The sequence below is a fragment of the Hippocampus bargibanti genome, linkage group LG04, assembly GCF_051943395.1.
Source record: "Hippocampus bargibanti isolate YZ-2025 linkage group LG04, ASM5194339v1, whole genome shotgun sequence".
In the NCBI taxonomy this organism is placed as follows: Eukaryota; Metazoa; Chordata; class Actinopteri; order Syngnathiformes; family Syngnathidae; genus Hippocampus; species Hippocampus bargibanti.
Genome location: NC_142737.1, coordinates 10901866 through 10925631, shown reverse-complemented (window position 1 = coordinate 10925631; position 23766 = coordinate 10901866). Strand labels below are relative to the sequence as shown.

Below are 23766 nucleotides of genomic sequence, written 5' to 3'. Positions count from 1 at the left end.
AGAGAGTTTCAACTTTGATAGTTCAAAGGCAGAGTGTAGACTGCAAGGTTAAAATATCCCAACAATCACTCCACAAACAACCCGCACAAGCCATCTGTACACTCGATGCTAAAAGCTATTAACCGAGCTTAACAGAACACAATTGATGAGGAACTAGATACAATTATCACAGAGGAAGCACCTACAAGGGATCATTCCTCAAGATGGTGAAAGAAGGTTACGTTGATCATCAAGTGTTTAATGCTGATGAAAGGACTCCATTCCATCAAGCCATCAATGACCACCACAAAGGTCAATAAAACCACTTTATTTTACAGTACAGTTTATTTCTTTAATTACAGTAAAGTCTCGTTATATCGATATTCAAGGGAGTCCGAAAAAATATCGATATAACCGGGACTATCGATATATCCGACCCTGTTTGCATGTAATTTTCTCCGTGCGTGCATAGAAATAGTATCGATATAACCGGGACTATCGATATATCCGATATCGATATAAAGAGACTTTACTGTATAATACAATAACACATTTATTATACAAAAAGTAAGGTATATTTTGTGTATTTTTAAGGCTTAGAAAATGAGAAAGTAGAAAATTATGTTTTATGGGGACCTGGGAACAAATTATTCTCATTTTAATGGTTTCCTATGGGAAATTAATTTTTGGGATACACACGTTTGGCCTTACACACTCTGTCTAGGAACCAATTAAGTTCGTAAGTCAAGGTATCACTGTATTTTGAAGTGTTTTGGTGAAGCCCATCAAACAATTTTCTGCTTAGATTGGATTGGATTAGCCTTCATTCGTATCACAGTGAAGAAATTTACATTTCACAGCAGCAAAGTTATGAAAGTAAGTGGAAAGGGAAAGAAGAAGTAGAAAAACAAAATACAGGAGTTGCTGGAAAGGGAACCACTCTTGCGGCGGCATCTTGAAGTCAAAAGACAAAAAAAAAAACAAATATGACAACAAACAGAGTCATTCAATCTTTAGCACATTCTGCACTCTCTTTACTGCATGATGCAGTTCTAGATGAAAGGGGAGAGGATCAAAGCGTCCTTTTCACCATTCCACATACGCATCGACATATGGTAAGGTCAAATGAAAGAATTATTTTGTTTGTATGCTATGTTCAAACTGAAATAGATATTTATGTTTGCAATTGCCACAGAGAAAACGTTTGACCCTCGGGGGATATATAAAATAATAAGCACTCTTCAAAATTACAACATTGCTCCTCAAACAAACTCATCGATTTTTCCACAAAGGATTTTTTTTCGAGCCTCACACACTGTACTAAGAGCACTTGCCCCATTTCTTCAATATTGCCTAAAATTAAAAAAAAAACTGTTGTGTGTATCCTGCTTGATAAGACAATACAACTTAAAGGACAACCGACGCCTCTGAACAAGTTGTGTACATAATTTGTACATTCACTTCAAATGACTTCTACTGAGCGTATTTTACAAATATTCCACGACATATAGCTATATTTTATGTTTTAAGACTCGCGCTGAATATTCAGGGAGTCTTGTTTTTGAGTTGGTGACGATGCCTACCGTGACGTCACGTCTGGAACGCCCCTGACCGAGAAAGCGACACACAATGCATTTTGGGTACTTTGTTTGGTCTGAAAACTTCGTGTTGATCCGTGTTGATGGCGAAATTACAAGGAAAACACATAAATAATGCAATGGTGAATCGTGTGTTGCACCAAGACTACTATTTGATACTAGTTGACACAAATTCCTAGGAGACAAATCAGCCCATTTCCAACGGAGCTTGGGCGCCATGTTGTGCATTTTCTGGGACACTACATTGGACTCCAGACGCCTCAAAATGACAAAGAAGGACTTCTTTAATTGATTGCAAACATTGATGCTTTCCTCTTCAGAACTATTTGAATCATATTCATAACTGGATGAGTAACAAGAAAGCATCTTCTCCGAATCTGAAGCCATTGTTTCGATTCTCGAGCAAGGCAAGACGTCCTGGCGTGACATCACGAACAAGGGGGCGGGACCTTTTGAAATTGAAACTTTCTGAGGTCATTTTGAAGTAGTTTTGGGACACTTTAAGTCATTTTTATTGGTGTTTTGCATTTGACTAAAAATATCAGCCTGCGTGTTTTGGGTATTGTAGATGCTACAAAACGTTTTTCTAATGTCATTTAGGAAACAAAAAAATGGTGTTGGTTGTCCTTTAAACATTCACCAAGACACGAGAATGTTAAATGGGGTTTCCTGCGTTAAATTTACACCGCCGCAAAACTGCTCATCTGGATCAGACTCGGATGAAAGGCTTTAATTAAACTTTCATTTAAGTGAATAGTGGAAACATTACACACGGCGATCCCGCTTTCTCACAGCAAATTCTGGTCAAAGCAGATAAGATTTGACAGTTACATGAAGAGAAATCCACTTAGGTTGACTCTCCTGCGATCATGTGCTCGTGTATAAACAGAATGAGCGACTCATTACAAAACAATTACTGGAAGCACATTTTGACAGCACCTCGCGCACAAGCGCCAAAGGACGTAGATCAACAACACTCCTTTTCCGGGTCATATTTTGTAATGACCATTTGTCGCTAAGGGTGTTGCTAAGGAAAGTTCACTCGGGTCACCATCACCATCTATCATTAATTGCCACGTCCCAATAGGGACAGGGGAAGACTAACATAAGCAGTATTATGAAAACAAAACTCACAGTTGTTCGAAGGTGTCACGTTTTGCGAGGTGGTGATGGCGGGTGCGGATCCCAAAAAGCAGGCAGGAGGGAGCAGGAGGTTGTTTGACAAATTGTATTAAAATAAAGGTCAGCAGGAACAAAATGTAAAACATCAAAATCATCTGAACAGAAAAAATACAAAGTATCAAAAGAAGACCAAAAGTAAAAGTCCGCCAAGGTTAAACAAACACATGCACACCATACACAATGCATGCAACAAACATGCAGCAAACAATGAACCGACACCGGATGGTCGTGCCGGGTGTCCTTTTAAGTGTCAGTGATTAAAACGACCAGCACCTGCGAGGCTGCAGGCAGGGCTGACGTCGCTACCCGTTGGTCGCCAATCTGATCGGGACGACCAGCACCTGTGCAGGTGCAGGCGGGGCCGACAGCGCCCCCCGTTGGTCGCCAACCAGATCATGACAGAAGGAAGTTGTTGCGTGTACTACCAGAAGTCTAAACATAGCATTCTGATTAATACTAAATTAGTGTCTGTGTAAGCTCTCAGTCGTACATGAGTGGTCCATCGATGAAAAGGTTTCTTCAGCCGTCATCTGTACTTCTTTGAAGGTGTCGGACGTTTCACTTCTTATCCAAGAAACTTTGACAGCAAACTAAAGTCTTACTGGTAGTTTAGGCCCTATATATATCCCTACTGTCCAGACATGGCGGTGCCGGACTCTATAATAGGTACCTGCGCTCAGAGGACTACTCCCTGCCACTCCACTGATTGTTCCTATTGTCCTGACTAACGACAGGCCTGAATGCCCCACTTCCACCGGTATCACCTCATCAGTATTCCCAATCCTATTTTGCCTAAGCAGGCTGTTGTACGAACAATCCAAATTGAACCTCATCCCACCATATCGGTTTAAAGAAGGATTTAGCTGTTTTATCGCTTCTTTTACTCCCCTTTCAAACCATCTATGTTCTTTTGCTAAGATTTTAACCTCATTGTCGTCAAGTGAGTGGTTGCTAGCTTTTAGGTGCATGTGTACTGCCGATTGAGGCCCACTAGTATTATCCCTGCGATGTTGATAGTCTTTTTTTGAGAATTTGTTTAGTCTCCCCAATGTATTGCTCTTTACAATTTTCATTCTTAAAATGTATTGAATAAACTACATTACTTTGTTTTTCATTTGGCAGCCTATCTTTTGGATGCACACATTTTTGCCTTAAGGGTTTATCGGTTTGAAATAAGTAGGAATTTTGTGTTGCCAAAGGACTCTGTAGTTTTTCAGAAACTCCTGCAATGTAAGGTACTGCTACTGCTCTACTTTTTGTATCTTCAGAATTTTTGGCTTCATTCCCTATTCTTTCTTTCTGACATTTGTTAATGTTGTTTGTGGTCATTTAACAAATGAGTGGTTGCTAGCTTTTAGGTGCATATATACTGCCGATTGAGGCCCACTAGTATTATCCCTCACTCACAGTCCCAAAACTGCCACAAAATGAGCTCGGAACTGGGCATATTCAGAAAGTCCCACCCCCTTATTCGTGACGCCACTATTGGTCACACACTGCCTTGCTCCAGAATCAAAATAATGGCTTCAGAGAGTTCAGATTCGGAGAAAATGCTTCCTTGTTACTGATCCAGTTATGATTATGATTCAAATACAGTAAAGTCTCGTTATATCGATATCGGTTATATCAATAGTACTGCTAATTACGATACTATTTCTATGAACGCAAGGAGAAAATTTACATGCCGCAGGATCGGATATATCGATAGTCCAGTTATATCGATATTTTTTCCGACTCCCGAGAATATCGATATAACGAGACTGTTTGCAATCGATTAAAAAAGTCCTTCCATATCAATTCGAGCCGTCTGGACTCCAATGTAGCGCCCAGAAAATGCACAAGATGGCGCACAAGCTCCGTTGGAAAATGGGCTGATTTGTCCGCTGGGAATTTGTGTAAATTTACACCTTCTTTATGCGTGTTACCGCAATTGGCTGCGACACACAACGATTCACCATCGCGTTATTTATGTAGCTACATGCGGTGGAATCTTTGTAAAATGCACTCAGTAGAAGTCATTTGAAGTGATTTTACAAATTATGGACGCAACTTGTCTGGAGGTGTCGGTTGTCCTTTAACGTTTAAGCTTTCAAAATAAGATACACCACAAATAAAAGCGCATGAAAATTGTGACTAACAATCGCCATATACTGTATTATGAAGACAGGTTCGTTGGTTCGTGGTGAGTCGGACCCTTGATACTGTCTTTTTAAACATATCCTTGTTTTTCCTGGAACTCCTCTGTTTCTTTATTTCGGAAATGTCTTATTTTGGAAAATCGCCGAATGCTCAGTTACATCCTTTGACAATATATCACTCTTGACGCAGATCAATGTGCACTTCTTGGTCACGTGATAGATTACCGCTTAAATGATACATAGAAGCTACTAAAATTTGTTAAAAACAAGTCTTTAGTAAGGGGGAAAAGCCCAGCCAGGAGACGGCGATTTTCAAGAAAAAAAGTCTATACATGTATTTAATAATACTGTATCAGGAGTACTACTTAAAATAACGATTGATTCCCACTCTGCATAAAATGCAGCTATGGTGCATCATATTTTTCATACACATTGTAGTACACATTAGTGCTATATCTTACTTTGAAGGTACGTTAAAAAACAACCAGAGAATGTCGCCGCCAGATAAGACATTCCCGGGTTTATTATTATGTTTTGAATACACCACAGTTTTCATGCAGGTTATATCATATCACCGTATTTTCCAGAGTATAAGGCGCACCCCCAATGAATGGCGTATTTTCAAACTTTTTCCATATATAAGGCACACTGGAGTATAAGGCGTACCTTCAATTAATGAAAACAGTTTTCTAAATATAATATAGAAATATATAAAAGTTTTCCAAATACGATGCACACAACGCTATATGGTGCTACAGTGGAGGCTGGGGTTACACACTACTTCTTCTCTCGGGGAAAACAGAGTCCGTGGCTGCTGACAGTAGTTGCCAGACCTGTTGTGGCTCAATATTACTTCACATATAAGGCGCACCTCCGTATAAGGTGCATTGTCATCTTTGGAAGAAAATACATGCTTTTGAGTGTGCCTTATACACCGGAAAATAGGGTATTCAGTTGTATTCATCCATCATACCATAAACTGGTCCATGGGGGGAGGGAGGGGGGGGGTCTGCTGCTCTCGACTGTTGTAACATAGAATTCGGTAATGTTTCAAAATTTAACGTCTTTTAGATTCCAAAACAGTTTGAATTCCCTCTCTCCAGTGACTAGTATATTAGCTCGTAAGGCAGCCAAAGTGCTTATGTGCCGTGCCTATCAATGACGCTGGCAGCACGCCACCCCGTAGAATGCTCTGCTCCATTCATCTCGTGTGCGTGTGTTGTGGCAGCGGCAACACATCTGCGCCAGACTCATTAGCCTGAGAGAGTACACGGTAAACAAGTGGGATAGTTTACGTTGATGAAAACCATCATTCTATCTCTGTTAAACATCACTTCATCTCGCACACTCGTCAACACACGGGTCGCCTTGTCTTCCCCCTTGGCTCAATTCGCACAAATGCAATTATCCAAATTTTGGATTGAAAGTCTGGTAATGTCACGCTTTGGATTTGGATTAATCTGTCAGGATTTATTCATCGGTTCATGATTATTTGAGCTACAGTGATATCTCGGCTTACGAACACTTTAGCTCACAAACTGTTTGCCTTGCGAACATTAAATTTGTGAAAATATAATTTTGGCATACGAACTAGTATTTGGCGGATGAACCAAACCACACAGCGCCACAGTGGCTGGCGGACTAGTTTTCGGCGGATGAACACCAAACCACATGGTCGAACAGCGCCATGGTGGCTGGCGGACTAGTTTTCCACAACCACTTTCTTTGAGTGCAGACATGGTTTGCTATCGAGTGGAGTACTTCTGCTATTATGGGACCGAAAAAGACCCCACCATAGGATAGTGTTAAACTAAAGAGGACACAAAATAAAATTACGGTCGAGCAGAAGAAGGAGATCATCGGAAAACTCAAACGAGGTGTGCGTGTGACTTATCGTCACAGTACAAGTAAGCTAAGTCGACCATTGCTACGTGTGGCTAAGGGTGTTTCTATGTTGTCAAAGCAACGGTCTCAAGCAATAGAAGAGGTTGAAAAACTTTGGTTGATTTGGATTAACGAAAAAGAGCTAGCAGGGGACCGTGTGAGTGAGGGTATTATCGCCGAGAAAGCATGGCCACTTCACTCGGATTTCATCAAGACAACATCAATGACTATAACAAAGGTAAATAAAACGACTTCATTATACAGTACAGTTTATTTTTTTAATTACAATCCAATAGCACATTTATTATACATAAAATAAGGTATATTTTGTGTAGGCTTAATTAGTAGAAAATTGTTTTATGGGGATCTGGGCACGGATTATTCTCAATTTTACTGGTTTCTTATGGGAAATAAATGTTTGGCAGACGAACTTTTCGCCTTACACATACTTTCTGGGAACCAATAAAGTCGTAAACCGAGGTATCACAGTATTGTATTGTCATGTCACAGTATAGTATTGTCATGTTTTTTCAAACAAAAACAAGTTGAAGGGGACCGTATTTGCTACATTATTTACACATCATACCGCAAATGTGTGACAAAAGGCCATTTCTGAGCAGACCTCGACACACAGGCGGAGGCTGTGTTGTACTGTACTGCCAGATCTGAGCAGATGGCGTCGTTGGACATTTTCCACCCTCTGAGAAAAAAAAAAACATAAGCCCAATGTGTCTTTGAAGTCTTGCACCTGTCCAATTTGGCAGCCACCGCTGTCGCCTTGACCTTGAGCCATCTTTTTGCGGAGTCACTGAGAGCCAAAGCAGCGCATGTGGCAACACCTGTCTGCCACCGCATGTCTGCATATGGAAGACTGTGCAAGTGTTTGTTGCACCATATGAGGGGTCTCTTCACTCACACAAAATTTTGGGATAAAAGTGTAACATTCATCTTAGAGCACAGGTGTCAAAGTCAAGGCCCGCGGGCCAAATCCGGCCCACCACATCATTTTTTTTCGGCCCGCGAAAGCAAATCAAACTTGTTAAATTCCATGGTGATTGCTAAAATCTGAGCCAAAATTTCATATTTTTGGATGTCAACCAAAATAAAAGTCATTATTCTTGACTTCAGATTTGAAAACGAGTTAATCATTAATTTGCTGTGTGCTCTATATGTAATATTTGAAGGGATGTAAACATTCTAATGGGTTCCCCAAATTCATAACGGCGCTCGAGAGGAAACCATAACTACAATGTGGCCCGCGGCAAAAAATGACACCCCTGTCTTAGAGCATCTCTATATTTCCCTCAGTAGAGCCAAACTTGTACTAACTACAAATATCAAGTTGCAGACTCGACAGCCCACACACAGTATGTCCTTTTTTCTGTTTTATGCATTTCAAATGATTATTTTTCCATTTATTTTGGTCAACGGTTACACGGTGAGGAAAATCAAAGGCTAGCCCTTGAATATACCTAAGGGAACCAATTAGCCACCTGTTACATCATCAATCTCTCCATCCATTTTCTATTGCACTCACTTGTCCTCATTAAGGTCGTGAGTGATCTTGATAGTATCCCAGCTGACTTTGGGCAAGAGTCCGGGCAGTCAAACCCTGGACTGCTTGCCAGCCAATTGCAAGATAAACAAACACTGGCGCTCACACCCATGGAAAATTTGGACTCAAACTCATACGATTCCTTCATTGCATGAAATTGTCTGAAACGATTAGCACATTTTCCACATGAAAAGGCACTTCGGAATATGAGGCGCACCTTACTTGAATGGCCTATTTCAAAATTATTTTCATAGATAAGGCACACCGTATTATAAACCGCATAGAATAAACCCAACAATTGTAGCTGCGGTTCTGTTATGCATCCACTAGATGGAGTTACACTAAAAGGAATACAATACAATACAATACAATACAATACAATACAATTCAATTTGACTTCCATTGAGTTTTTATAACCGCTGTAGCTGATGCAAAGCGCTTTATAGAACATTTGAAATATTACGTCCAATAAATTGGAATATTAATCTGTGTATATGGCGCATTAGATTATAAGGCACACTCTTGGCTTTTGAGAAAATAGAACGCTTTTAGGTGAGTCTTATAGTGCGGAAAGTACGGTAATCCACACACTGACACAGTTAATTGCTTAACCTGTTTCAGATTAGTTATTGCTGAAATTCTGTTGATTATCTTATGATGTAGGACATTCCACTGACTTGACTCTGACATTTTAAGTGTCCATGTTAACATTCCGGGAGCTATGACTGTAAAGTAGTCAAAAGGTGATTTGAAATAAAATGTATTATTATAAATCACATACAGTAATCCCTCGTTTTTCGAAGTTAATGGGGACCAGAAACACCCTGCGATTGGTGAAACCTGCAAAGTGGGGACACCCTTCCCCTGCAAACCCAAAACCCACCCTGATCAAACAGTAACCCAAGTGATTGAAGGGTGGACGCCTGGGCGGGGCTAAGAAGGTGCACAGCCAATCCACTGTAAATTATTAGATATCATGTTGTCATTGGTCGACCTCAGCGCTGGGAACCAATCAAGCTACAGCCATGTACAAAACCTCTGAGTCATTTAGCATTGTTTTTCTAAACGTTTTTTTACAAAAAAAATCTGCGATGCACTGAACCTGTATTTGTCCTGCTTATAACTACTTCTATACTACTACTACTACTACTACTACTACTACTACTAACCGTTCTATTCATTTTGCAGTTAGACTCGCAATATGAAAAAATATTATGACAATAGACAGCTCATGTCATCTATAACAAAAAGGCCCCAAGCCAGTTATTGTAAAAATATAAGTTTTCCATTGACTGGTGTGCTTTAGCATTTGTGACAGATTTGTTGCTATTTGTCTCTGATGCAATAAAATGCAAGACTTTTAACATACACTTATATGAATAGACACAGACGTGCAACTGAAAACAAAGCACGCAAGCCACGCAACATCTCACATGGCATCTTTCTCTTCAATTCAACTTAAAGCAGCCCAGTGGTTTTTTTTGCGTCATCACGCTGGCAGATGGAGCAACAACACAGCAGATGTGGGTGAACATTCACATGAAAATTGTTTATGTAACGCATCGCCGCGCCTAAAAGCCACCGCGTTTGGCCCACATTTTACGAGTTCCCTCATGGTTTACTTCAATGTCTTCCTTACCTCAGCTTAATGTCTCAAATGAAAAATTTGAATGCGGTTGTAGCTGAGTTGGTGGGGGGGGGGGGGGAGTATCTGATGTCAGCGCAAAGGTCGTGTCAGGCTCTTTGCCGTTATCTGCTGCAGACTAATGCGGCTAATTAAGGGCATCACCGCAAGGAAAGTGCAACTATTCTCAGCCCACTCAAGGGGATGCTGTCTCCCCAACTCGGCCCGCTGGACATGTCTTTTTTTAATTATTTTTTTAAAAACAAAGCCATACTCACTCAATTTAGCAAAGTCACATGCACACAAAGCTTTCACGCACAAGCACGGCAGCGCTATTCAACATGAAAGCCAATGCCAAAAATGATGATGCGACGTAGGCTTTATGAGCATACGAATGCTTTCTGCACCGTTTGCTCGATAGATGATAAGAACTGATGACCTTACTGCCTTTGTCACAGACCTAAGCCGAACAGGCAACAATTCGAAGGCAATTCCACTCAAACTATACGGAATTGGTACAGACGCTCTCCATCTTACGAACGAGATACATTCCGAGCGGTTGTTCGTAAGGTGAATTTATTCGTATGTTGCTTCAGTGCTATATTTTGTATGCAATGTATGTTTAAGTCAAACATTGAAGGGGGAAGTATAAAACACAGACGCTCGAACAGTCATAAAATAAATTCACATCTACTGTAGTATGACGACATACAGTAAAGTCTCGTTATATCGATATCTGATATATCGATAGTCCCGGTTATATCGATACTATTTCTATGCACGCACGGAGAAAATTACATGCAAACAGGGTCGGATATATCGATAATCCCGGTTATATCGATATTTTTTCGGACTCCCTTGAATATCGATATAACGAGACTTTACTGTATATCATTGGGTCTTCAGTAAGCCATTATTGCATAAAATTACTTTTTGCTATGCATCGCGTCCTCCTGGAGCGCCAACTGGAAAGAGGGATTTCCTCCCCGCCCACATACTCTACACAGCCAATCGTAAGCGAGTTCGGTGGATCGGGTCCTGAACTTATTGGCAACATTTCAGCATAGCCAGTCGCTGATTGATCAGCCTTGGTGTCCGTCGCGTCAACATACAGATATTGAAACATCTAATATGTGTTTGTAATCATAATAATAATAATCCATTTCATGCACGCTGGGTCCGAGAGGACGGTAATTTCATCTGTGCTGTATGTCATGCATATTAGCATATTTAACAATAAAGCTGACTTTGACTTATAAGCGCCTTTCAAAACTGTCAAGGTCACTTTTCAGTCACAGGATAAAGTTTTTCTGTTGGTGAGCAGTGGCAGCCACACGCACCAGCGTTCACTCAACCCGGAAGTAACTCACATACATAGAAAGCTAGCTAGCAAATAGATAGCTAGTTTGTGTGCGTGAAGCACTGTACGCAGCCAATCGCTAGCGAGCTCGGCCAGAAAAAGGCGTGTCCTTAAGAGCTTCAATAGGCGCTTGAAATAAAATGTATTATTATTATTATTATTATTAACACAAAATCTAACTTATAGCATCTCTGTCCAAAAATGTTCGTATGTAACATTATTCGTAACTTGAATGTTTGTACGTTGGGGAGCGTCTGTATTTGTTTATGTCAAAGCCAGAAAAGTGTGTTTTTTGGGTCGGGGGGCATATCCAATATCCAAAGCAATACTAGGGAATTATGATGTGTGCATATTTCTTCTCAGAGTCAGATAAGGGCTCAATTTTCTACCAATCATCTTCAAAAAGTATTTGCAAAGTCATATATTGTGTAGAGGTTTGTCCAAGGTGAAATGTGTGGGGGTATGCGTTATTTGTCAGAGCTCTGTAGGGACTCGATTTTTTTTACCAATTGTCTGTAAAAATCACATTTTCAGTTTGTGCAGTTAAGGACACAATGTTACCATTTAGCATTCCATTTGGCAAAGTTCTATCCAAGGTGGGGGAAAAATAAATAAATAAAGTTTGTTACGATTATTCGTCAGTACAAAAAACATGATGTTGTCTGATTTCGCATAATTTTCAAATCAGCAGTGTGAGGATCGTTTCTCACAGTCAAAACAACACAACGTGTTGTGAGTAACATCATACGAAAGACATCAAAAGTAACTGAATGATTGTCTATTCCACAGCTCTTCAAACGATTGATTCAATCTCATCCGGTCACTTCCGAAGCTATTTTTTTAATGTTAAGAGATCTGAAAGGCAATTTTTTTCCTTCCTATCTTATTTGCGCCACGAAACTATGAATTAATCAGTGGTTCTCCAACCTAAGTTCCCTCGACTCGTTAGTAACAGGAGCCTCCATACAGATACCCTTGAGTTTTATCACAGTCGGCGCACTCGCTCCTGAAATATTCACATCTCTATATTTCCCCTCATCACTCGACTTAACACCCACCCGGTCTGTTTTATGTATCAACCTGGCTTCATTTGTATCGCGGGTGAGCTGCAGTCAAGCACAGGCAAGAATGCGCAGTATGCAAAAGTTCCAAGGTATTATTCAAAACATGGCAATCATAGAAATTGGTAGGGTCATTATTAATGAAGCAGGAATCAAAAAAGATGTTTAAAATGTCTTCGTATCGCGAATTGCCCTTCCAGGAATCCCCTCAAATAATGTCACACATTAACCTCCACATAAGCAAATAAATATATAATGTAATGGGCAGCACTTTCACAGCCCCGCTTCGTCCAGCGGAATTGTCGCGGCTTGGAATTAAAGCGGATTTACATGGGACAGGAGATGTGAGACAAGCTCTTTCTGTCAATGGATGCTACAGATTTGTGTTTGTTTTCATCATTTAGCTTGGAACAGACGTGCACATTTCACCACGACATATTATTTGTTATCTAGTTTTTTTGTTCTTTTGACTTCAAGACGGCACCGCGAGAGTGGCTGCCTTTCCAGCAGCTCATGTATTTTGTTTTTCTACTTTCATTCCTTTCATCACGTCTGTGTAAGCTCTCAGTCATACAGGAGTGGTCCATCGATGAAAAGGTTTCTTAAGCCGTCATCTGTACTTCTTTGAAGGTGTCGGACGTTTCGCTTCTTATCCAAGAAACTTCGTCAGCAAACTTCGACCGATATCACCTCATCAGAATTACTAATCCTATATTCCAGTTTGGTGGGGTGAGGATTTAGTTGTTTTATAAAACAACTAAATCCTTCACTAAACCAGTTTGGTGGGGTGAGGGTCAATTTGGATCGTTCATACAATAGCCTGTTTAGGCATCATAGGATTAGTAAAATCTGATGAGGTGATACCGGTCGAAGTGGGGCAATCAGGCCAGTCGTTAGTCAGAACGATAGGAACTATCAGTGGAGCAGCTGCAGGGAGTAGTCCTCTGCTCCCCCCAACATGAAAGCAGGGACCTATCATAGCAGAGTCCGGCACCGCCATGTCTGGAAAGTAGGGATATATATATAGGGCCTAAACTACCAGTAAGACTTTAGTTTGCTGACGAAGTTTCTTGGATAAGAAGCGAAACGTCAGACACCTTCAAAGAAGTACAGATGACGGCTGAAGAAACCTTTTTATCGATTGCTTTTATCACTTTGCTGCTGTGAAATGTAAATTTCTCCACTGCGAGACTAATAAAGGCAAATCCAAATAACATCCTTGATCCAGTGATCCTCTCCTCTTTCATCTAGAACTGCTTCATACAACAACGAGGTTGCAGTAAAATGCTTAAGATTAAATGCCTGTCTGTGTCTTTTGTGTTGTGTCACATTATTTGTTTAGTTTTTTGTTGTTTTGACTTCAAGATGGGGCTGCGAGAGTGGTTGCTTATACAGCAGCTCTTGTATTTTGTTTTTCCACTTCTTTCTCTCCTTTCATCTTCTTTCATGACTTTGCTGTTGTGAAATGTAAATTTCTCTACTGTGAGACTAATAAAGGCTAATTCAATCTAATCCAATCCAATATTAACAGTCAAATATGCGTCAGTGTACATAGGCTATTGCCCCTTTGACAAAGACTTTCATACGCGCATGCACACACACACACACACACACACACACGCACACACACACACACACACACACACACACACACACGCTCGCACACACACACGCACATGCACACACGTACACACACACACACACACACACACACACACACACACACACACACACACACACACACACACACACACACTCACCTCTTAGTCTAAATCTGTGTGCATACATCCAGGAATCCACGGCAACGCGGCTTGGTCCATTGCGCTTATATTTCATCTCCTTTGTCTGCCATTTTCCGGCCTCGCAGTTTGAATAATCCCCCAAAAAATTGGACTGCAGTAGAAGGCGCTCACTGAGTGGAAAACACTATGAATGATTGAGGACTGTGTATGTCAGACCGGTTACGGAGGCTTTTCGTCAAACCGTGGTTGTGGTCGATTTGCGCAGGATTGTTTTCTGGGGTTTCAGGGAACACGGGTGGGAAGGTACACAAGGCGAAGGGGGAGGAGGAGGAGTGCTAGCCTTGGGTGGGAAACAGTGGCTGACCGAGAGGCCGCCATTCTCCAGCATGAGTTCGTGAGGAAGAGGAGGGGAGGAAGAGGAGCAGTAGTGCACAGGGCTGAGTCGCATTTCGTTCAGATCGGACTGCAAGCGCAGCTCTGCGTCATCCACGTCATACTGCAGGTCACAGTCCGGACAGTAGCCGTGATACTGGACCTTTTCGCTGAAGCGGACACGCTCTCTCTCACGGGGCTCCCTGCCGGGGGCCTTGGGGCATTTGTTCTTTTCATGGCGGAGAAGTGGCATGGGTCTGGGCAGTGTGGGAACCAAGCTCGATTCGGAAACAATGCTTTCATTTGTGATGAAACACGACGTCGGGGAGAATAATTCCCGGTTCGACTTGAACGGAAAAACCCCACCGTTCTTCAATAAGGATCCGTTAGCTTTGGATAAATTCCCTGATAGCACTAACGTTGGATGAGGCAGATTCTTCCCGTTGTGATCCTTGGCTCTCACCAAAGTCATTCTGGGTGGCGGCAAGGGCGGGTGAGCCTTCTTGTGGACGGTCAGGACGGCGGGTGGGAGGGCGAGGAGCGGGGCGACGGGGGCCGGCGGGATGAAGAGGCAGTCGTCAGCGAAGAGCTTCATCTTCTCCAGGCTGGACGCCGTGGTGGTGGTGGTGGCGGTGGAACTGGAACTGGAGTTGAGCGTGTCTGTCTTGGAGCTATCCGTCAGGCCGTCCTCCTCCAGCTGCAGGTCGCACGTCAAGGTGTCGATATCGTGGACGACCTGGTCACCAGAGAACCGCAGAATGAATGAATATGATCGGGTAGCTCCTCATTGTAATCCACGTGTTGAAAAGCCGAAAGCCACACAATTTAAACGGCTACGTTTTGATTGAGAGGGGCCGATTTGAGAGATGAAAAATCAATTGTGGTATGACACTGACAACCACACCGTGGGGTGAAAAAGAAATTGCAAACAAATTCATAGGGGTGGCCACAAGCTTTCCAGACCTGTACCCGAGTGATGCACTACAAAAAGTGAAAGAAGCCGCAAAAACAACAACATCCGGCATTGAAATGTTATTTGTAACTCAGAGCGGATGATTATACTATAAAGGTGCAAGGAACTAAACTCTAAAGGAAAACCGACGTCACTTTTTTGTTTCCTAACTGACATCAGAAAAACGTTTTATAGCATCTAAAATACCCAAAACACACAGTATGATATTTTTATTCAAATGCAAAACATCAATAAAAATGACTTAAAGTGTCCAAAATCTGCAAAGAATTGAGCGGCGAATTGGGCGTTTTCAGAAAGTCCCACCCCCAGTTCGTGACGTCACACCACGACGTCTTGCATTGCTGGAGAATCAAAACAATGGCTTCAGATTCGGAGAATATGCTTTCTTGTTACACATCCAGTTATGAATATGATTCAAATATAGTTCTGAAGAGGAAAGCGTACATGTTTGCAATTGATTAAAGAATTTATTCCGTGCCATCTTGAGGCAACATTGGGGGAAAATGACCGAGCTCCTGTGAGGAATTAATAAGCCCGTTTCCGTAGGCTGATAAATTCCTTATATGGATCTTGGTCGCCCTCTTCTGGCTCTTTTTGGTGCAACATGACGTTTTCAGACCAAACAAGCACAGCAAAATGCATTGATGTGATACAATGTGTCCTTTTTTTTCGGTCAGGGGCGTTCCTTCAGTGACGTCACATACGGACTCGTCACCAACTCAAAAACAAGACTTCCGGAATATTCAGCACGAGTTTTAAAACGTAAAATATAGCTATATGCGGTGGAATCTTTGTAAAATATTATCAGTAGAAGTCATTTGAAGCCATTTTACAAATTATAGACACAACTTGTCCGGAGACGTCGGTTGTCCTTTAAGACTTGACCATAACCTAATCCTATAAAAATTCACAATCTGGATCCGATCCAGGTTGAAGTTGGTTTTATATTTCAACAACAATCAAATTCAGTCAAAACTGGACTCCCTTCTCAGGCACCCAAATACGCCGGGTCGCCTTTTTGCATTCAAAGTTTAAATTGCTCCCAAATGTGAATTTTGAAATTGATCCAAATGGAACGAGGCTGAATATTACAGCTTTGATTCTGGCGGAGGATGAAAATTGGAATCAAATATCGAATCCATTTTGTATGGAGCTAGACATCATTAGGATTGCAGATGGGCTAGAGACTATCACAAGTCTCAAAAGAGGGTGTCTAAACACCCGTTTACACTCACATCCACACCTATAGACAATTTACTTACATAAGTGTCGAAGTCAGGGCCCGGGGACGAAATCTGGTTCGTCACATAATTTGATTCGGCCCGCGAAAGCAAATCAAGCATTTCAAGTGCCATGATGCGTGTTAAATTCCGAAGCAAAATTTCAATTTGTCGTACGTAAACCACAATAACAGTCATTATTCTTTACTTCGGATTTACAAACTAGTCATTCATTAACTCATTCACTGGCAGACAATGTTTAAAAATGTGTCCACTCCAGTGCCAGGGTTTTGTCATTTTCACTCAAATTGCAGGACCCACAGAATAGTGAGTATGTAGGTAGGACTACATAAACATTGAATACAGCGTTACCCTTGATTAAGAGTCTTCAGTGAACCCAATTGTAAAAATAAGCCGTGAAAACATATACAGAAGCACATCAAAAAGACAAAAGGGAGTCCACTATTTGCTACAGTGCAAACTTTTCTCGAGCCAATGATGCGTATGCATTTCCAGATCATGTTCAAGATTACATTTTTTTTATTGTTGGATGATATTGAAATCTCTACTCAGATTTTCTTTCGTTTTGATGAAATAAACACAGAAAAAAAACTGATTTCACTGCAATACGGAACATTTCAGAAAAAGTAATGTTGCCCTGACCCTCAGACAAAATTCTTCCGAACAGCAGAAAAAAAATATCAGATTGCAGCTCTGCAAGCCCCGCCGAAAATGACAGCAAGATGATCCGTCTGGGTAATGTTCATAGTGTGCCGAGGTGCAAGAGCAGAAAAGAAAAAGCATTGTGGGTGAATCCAATGAACACCGAGAGAGGAAATTAGGCCAAGAAGGGGAGCAATTTCAAATGAGTGAATTAAAGTCGCTGCCTACTGTGCAGTAAACAAAGAACAAGTATCTCGGCAGACTATAGTGTGATGTATGTGAAAAGAAGGACGTTTAAAAAAATTGCAAGGAATTAAAATGCAATCAGACTTCAATTTTCAGCAATCACAAAAGGGCAAAAGCAAAAAAATGATGCAGGAACACGTAATGTTTTTATCTGAGGCCCTTAACTCATTCACTGCCAGACGTGCAAAAATGTGTCAACTCCGTTGCAGGGTTTTTGTCATTGTCATTCTAATTGCAGGACCTACAGAATATTGACTTTAAGACTACTTAAACATTCAATGCAGCATAAGAAACCTTAGACCAGACATGGGCAAACTACGGCCCGCGGGCCACATACGGCCCGTTAGGCTTTTTAATCCGGCCCGCCGAACTTGCCCAAATTATAGTAAAAACAGTGTCTGAAACTCATGACAAAAAGTTAGTGGACAACAGGGCAGATAACTGAAAAGTTGCCTGCCCCATTTTTTCACAACTTGAAGCACAATGAGAAAACCAATCACATTAAAAAACATTGCCACCAACCATTTGTGTTTTTTTTAATGAAGAATGCACCAACTACAAACGCTACCTTGCTTAATTTACGGTAAATGTGCATGGCCGTAGATTTTGCTGCAGTAGTCGATTGTCATTGTGGTGCACAATGCAACGTTTGCATTGCTTCTTAAGAGCCACGAAGCCCCTTTCAGAAGTCTCACGTACACTTCACAGTCACGGTTTAATGTAAATGTACGTTTTGTAGCGTCACATATGTTGTTTGCTTCTTTTGAATCTTTCTTCTGGGCTGAGGTTCGGTGCATCTATTTTGGAAAATGACATGCAATTGCACGACTTTATAACGCTTGATAAAGTCCGGAAGAAAGAAGCAGGCTTCTGATTGGCTGCCGTGCCGAGTATGCAAATTTCAACAGCTGGTAGCCTATGTCTGTGTGCTCGGCGACGGTACACGTGTATTGTTTGCGCGTGAAGGCGAGGGCGTCTGAGAGGAGTTTGTTGAGCGCGCGGTCAGGACAAACCATCTATGATTTGGCGGAATTTAACACAAGTAGGTATTATTGAGCTTGAATATTTCGTTGTGTAATAATATGTTTTGAATGTTGAAAGTGATTCAATTTTTCAATAAATGTTGATTTCTTTAACTTTGCCCCTTCAATGAAAACTTATTAAAAACAATCTTGATAAATCACAGTGCATATGTTATTTTAATCTATTTCCATTTCCTCCTCCAAGTATCTGCGAAATACTGTAGTATGTAAAGGCCATATTCCTTGAGACAAATGTATAAACTGATCAGGGATATTTTTCTCATTTGAAAGACAGTTACTAAATTGGGTTGTAGTATTCTTACTCTGCTATGCGGTTTGTACATACTACATTTAAAGGACAACCGGCACCATTTTTTTTTGTTTCCCACTGACATCAGAAAAACGTTTTATAGCATCTAAAATACCCAAATCAGGCAGGCTGATATTTTTAGTTAAATGAAAAACACCAATAAAAATGATTTCAAAATGAATCCGGAAATGGCAAGTTTCAGAAGGTCCCACCCCCTTGTTCGTGACGTCATGCCAAGACGTCTTGCCTTGCTCGAGAATCAAAGCCATGGCTTCAGATTCGGAGAAGATGTTTTCTTGTTACTCATCCAGTTATGAATATGATTCAAATAGTCCTGAAGAGGAAAGCATAAATGTTTGCAATTGATTCAAGGAGTCCTCCCATATCAATTCGAGCCGTCAATGACAGCAATGTAGCACCCAGAAAATGCAGAAGATTGCGCCCAAGCTCCGTTGGAAATGGGCTGATTTGTCAGCTGGGAATTTGTGTCAGCGAATATCAAATAGTTGTCTTGGTGCAACACACAACGATTCACCATGGCGTTATTTATGTGTTTTCCTTCTAATTTCGCCATCAACACGGATCAACACGAAGTTTTCAGACCAAACAAAGTACCCAAAATGCATTGTATGTCGCTTTCTCGGTCAGGGGCGGTCCAAACGTGACGTCACATGGGGATCGTCATCAACTCAAAAACAAGACTTCATGAATATTCAGCGCAAGTCTTAAAACGTAAACTATAGCTATATGCTGTGGAATCTTTGTAAAATACGCTCAGTCGAAGTCATTTGAAGTGATTTTATAAATTATGGACATAACTTGTTCGGAGTATTTCCGGCCCAAACACTCCCTCCAAATGCTCCTGGCCCGGCCCCTCTGTCAAATTTTAGAACCCAATGCGGCCCGCGAGTCAAAAAGTTTGCCCACCCCTGCCTTCGACGCTCTACTTCCATCAGAAAAAAAGTTAATTCATAAATGATATGGGTCTGGAGTGATATGAGCTTGAAATGATGTCGGCTGTCCAAAATACAATATACAGTAAAGTCTCGTTATATCGATATTCTCGGGAGTCGGAAAAAATATCGATATAACCGGACTATCGATATATCCGATCCTGCGGCATGTAAATTTTCTCCTTGCGTTCATAGAAATAGTATCGTAATAAGAAGTACTATCGATATAACCGATATCGACATAACAAGACTTTACTGTAATACATATATATCGGTTTATACTGTATAGCGCTTTAACAACAGCTGAATCTGGAACAAAGCGTGAACATGGAAAAAAGGGAAATGATGCCCCCTTGTGGGAGAAAAAAACACATTGCCAGAGGTCTGACTAGCACTTTATCGGAACCCGACCATGAAAAAACAAAACCCTAATTAATTCGGGAATGGCACTCTATGTCATATTTTCAATTCCCGAATAAATTTGTGAATGGCAGTGAATGAGTTAAGTTCTTAGGCGTCAATGGGGATGTACAAAAAAGGAAATAGTTATGTTAAAATGAGATAAAATGACAAACTAAGTTTTCATATTTTGCTTTCGTGTAGCTATTCACGTTGCACGTTTTGTATTGCAGTTCCACAAAATTTTGCTTTCTCTTCTTCCTGAGTTCGGTCAGGCATAGCAGAGAGCAGCATATCACGCACAATCTTATTCCTCTGCCAGCACAGCAACTTTATTCGTCAGCAGATTTTTTTTGGTACATTTTGGGTAAAACTCAATCTTGAATTAGAAAATAGGATGACCACAGCATCTTAGGAGACACAACCACGCTCCTGCTTGACTACAGAACGACAATACGGTACATTTGATATCATCGATGGACCACTCCTGTACGACTGAGGGCTTCCACAGACGTATCTGGTGAGGAGTAAAGGATGAAAAGGACATTTTTTTTCGTTGTACTAAATTTTTTTGTTTTCCATTTACTATCTGTCTGTCGATGAGCTCTTCAAGGCAGTCATTTCAACCCAGTGGCTGATTTTTTTTACAGGGATAGACAAGTGTCGATCATAAAGCTCTGCAGGGACCGCATGTGGTGAGCACGTTTGCTTCACAGTTTTGTGGTTTGAGGTTTGAATATCAGCTTTAGCTTTGCGGTGTGGCATTTACAAATTCAAAATTCACCTCTCCTCGTGGGAATTTTCTGCTGGGACTTTGGCTTCCTTCCGAATATGTGAATGATTTTTCGATATGCCCCCTGTGAATGTCCGCCATGAGGACATCTATTGAATATGGATCGAAGGGGATTGATGGATCAATGAATGGATGGATTACAAGAAGGGTGTCTAAATATCCTACAGACAATGTGATAGAGAATAGACAGAATAAAAGTTCTCATATTTAAAAGTTTCAAGGTTAGTTGGCTGCCGAACACAAGGCCCACAATGGAAGCACAGAAACCTGGGGTCAATCTGAGGTGAACAGACACAGTCTGTTAAACTGTCATCTTCGTGTAGGAGATCTGGCCTTGGACATAATTTAGGACTTGGCAAAGTCCTTCACAGGAAGAGCTCATAAGCCAGGTTACAAATCTATCAGTTCAAGGACAACCTATTAAAAGTGTCTATGTTGTGTTGTTTTATGGATGTTGGTGCTTGGGACGTCCATGGGCATGGTATTCAAATTAAGAAGACTATGTTTTACTAATGTATCACTTAAATGTGCATATAATCTCAATAAATATCTTTGCAGATGGCTGCAGAAGTTGGCCATCAGTCAGTCATGAATGACAAAGTCCCCTGCCGGCAGTAAAAGACAAGCTTCCTGTGGTTGAGCCTTTGTTCATAGTGTCTGACCAAATATCTCTGACACAATGCAAGGATTCATCAACATTACAGCAACAGCGACTGTCTATTATTCATTTTTAAACAGCCATTTCGTCTGGCCCACACTTTTCCCTCACTCTCAAGACTTGTGATCGAAATTTTGTCTCGTGTTTAGACCGACAAGAGGAGAAACAGAGCGCTCGCCAAAAAGGCGGATAATAGAAATGCCCGGCCAGATCAAAGTAATGGAGCTTAACTCCCGCCTCGCTCCTAAAAGGGATAATTTGTTGGGACACGTGCAAGACGTGAGCGTAGTATCCCAGAGTGCACCCGCTGCTGTAGGCCAGCCACCACGCGGGCCCGTGCCAAGCATCTGTGCAGGGTGCCTCCTCAAAGCAAGGCTCGTATCCAGCACCCTGTCTAACGGATATGTGCATTTCAAATGAATTATCAGCCAACCCTGGCACCAATAGCACCAGCCCCCTTGAGGGATCTTTTCAGCCTGCGTGGTGTCCGAACAAATGATCTTTCTGTACAATTTCCTGCAAGCAACAAAGAGGGGGAAATGAGAAGCCAAAAGTAGGGAGAAAGAAAAGAACATGACATGCACACATAAAACAACAAAGGATTGAGAGACATGAAGAAAACAACAACAAAAAAGTTGTACGACATTAAAGCAGAAGTTGCGCATGAATGTCTGCGAGGCTTCTTCTAGGAGTTCTAATCTTTTTTTGACAAGAAGCCTACAATAAGAGATGATGAATAGCAGAGTGCAGGAAGGATGAGAGACAAGCGGGACAGCGGTTGAGCTTGCAGTCGGCAGGTGGTCCAAGACTGTGCTGGGTGATGATGAAACATGATGTAAAAACCATTCGAAATGAAGCGAGGATCACATTGCTCAAAGCCTGGATGTTGGTGAAATTCATGAGGGGGTTAAGGGGGGGGGGTCAAAACCTCCTCCTCAGGCACGTTTTTCAGAGCAGGGGGAGGAGCAAGGAGGTATGTGTGTGTGTGCGTGTGTGTGTGCGAATGTGTGTGTATCAGTCGGGGTGCCTGGACAAGCATCGATTAAAAAGACGCACACGTTAAAGAATGTACAATATGTGTGTTTGTGTGTGTGTGTTTACCTCTTTGAGCTCCTTGGCCACATCCTTAAGGTCACCCAGTATGGTCTCCAAATTGTCCACGATGGTCTTGATCTCCCTCTTCACTTGCACTTTGGACACTGCTCCTTCTGCGCCGCCGGCTGTCCCGGACATACTTGACACTTTACGGCCAGCGTATTTCCACCAGCACGCCCACCAGTGAAATCGTCTTCACGCCGCCCCGAGGACACTTTTTAGCCATGTCCACCCTCCCGTGTTGTTTTTCTCTCACTGGCGCGCCTCCATCGCACGGCAGCCGGGGCAGGACGGCTGTGGCTGCCAGGCGGCGAGCTAACGCCGTCCAATCGTGCGCATGCGCACTGGCGTGTGACCGCAAACGCTTAAGTGTAAATATTGTGTCATAATGTCTACGAGAAAATCGACTTTGATTTTTTTTGGTTCTGTGTTGCTTACACGACCGGTAAAAGCAAAAAATACATACACGAAGAGTCTTTCAAAAGAAAGTGCGTCAAATTTAACATATTGATAATAAAACGAATGTGTTACTTAAAAACACACTAAAAAGAGACGAAGAAGTAAAGCAGACATATTGATAATGCAGGAAGTTGGCGGCAAACCTTCGAACCAACCTTCTAATTCTGCAAAAATGTCAAATAGATTCCTTATCATAATACTCCCCTTCTTTCACATTTGTTGTTCCTAAGAATGTCCCCGGAAAGAAAGGCGCCGTCTGTTAAGGGCACCCCAGCCACGGTTCGGCGAGCCAGTCCGCTCCGTGTCATCGTGTCTCCATCACGGCTTCCTCGGAGAGTGTGGACAGTCAAGCATTCGGGAGAGATAGACGTTTTCCTCGCTCCTCTTTCGCCTCCCTCCTCGCTCTCTTCTTTCTACCTCATGCCCGTCGCTTACTCTCGTTGCTACTAACTGTTTCGTTTTTTTTCTTCCGTTGAAGCA

The 23766-nt window shown here is 41.7% G+C and overlaps 1 protein-coding gene across 2 annotated transcripts in view; it reads right to left on the bottom strand.

The window, feature by feature from the left end:
* Positions 1-23766, bottom strand: part of prr16 (proline rich 16) — a 37129-nt gene that overhangs the window by 12534 nt on the left and 829 nt on the right. The window contains exons 2-3 of one of the 2 annotated variants that reach the window (XM_088993975.1): positions 22834-23614; positions 14142-15231 (exon numbers count right to left, since the gene is read on the bottom strand). In XM_088993975.1, the coding sequence (XP_088850101.1) occupies positions 14359-15231; positions 22834-22965 (1005 nt within the window). In that variant the 5' untranslated portion in view covers positions 22966-23614 and the 3' untranslated portion in view covers positions 14142-14358. Of the gene's footprint in view, positions 1-14141; positions 15232-22833; positions 23665-23766 lie in introns of those variants that run through there. The other variant, XM_088993976.1, reaches the window with a different exon arrangement.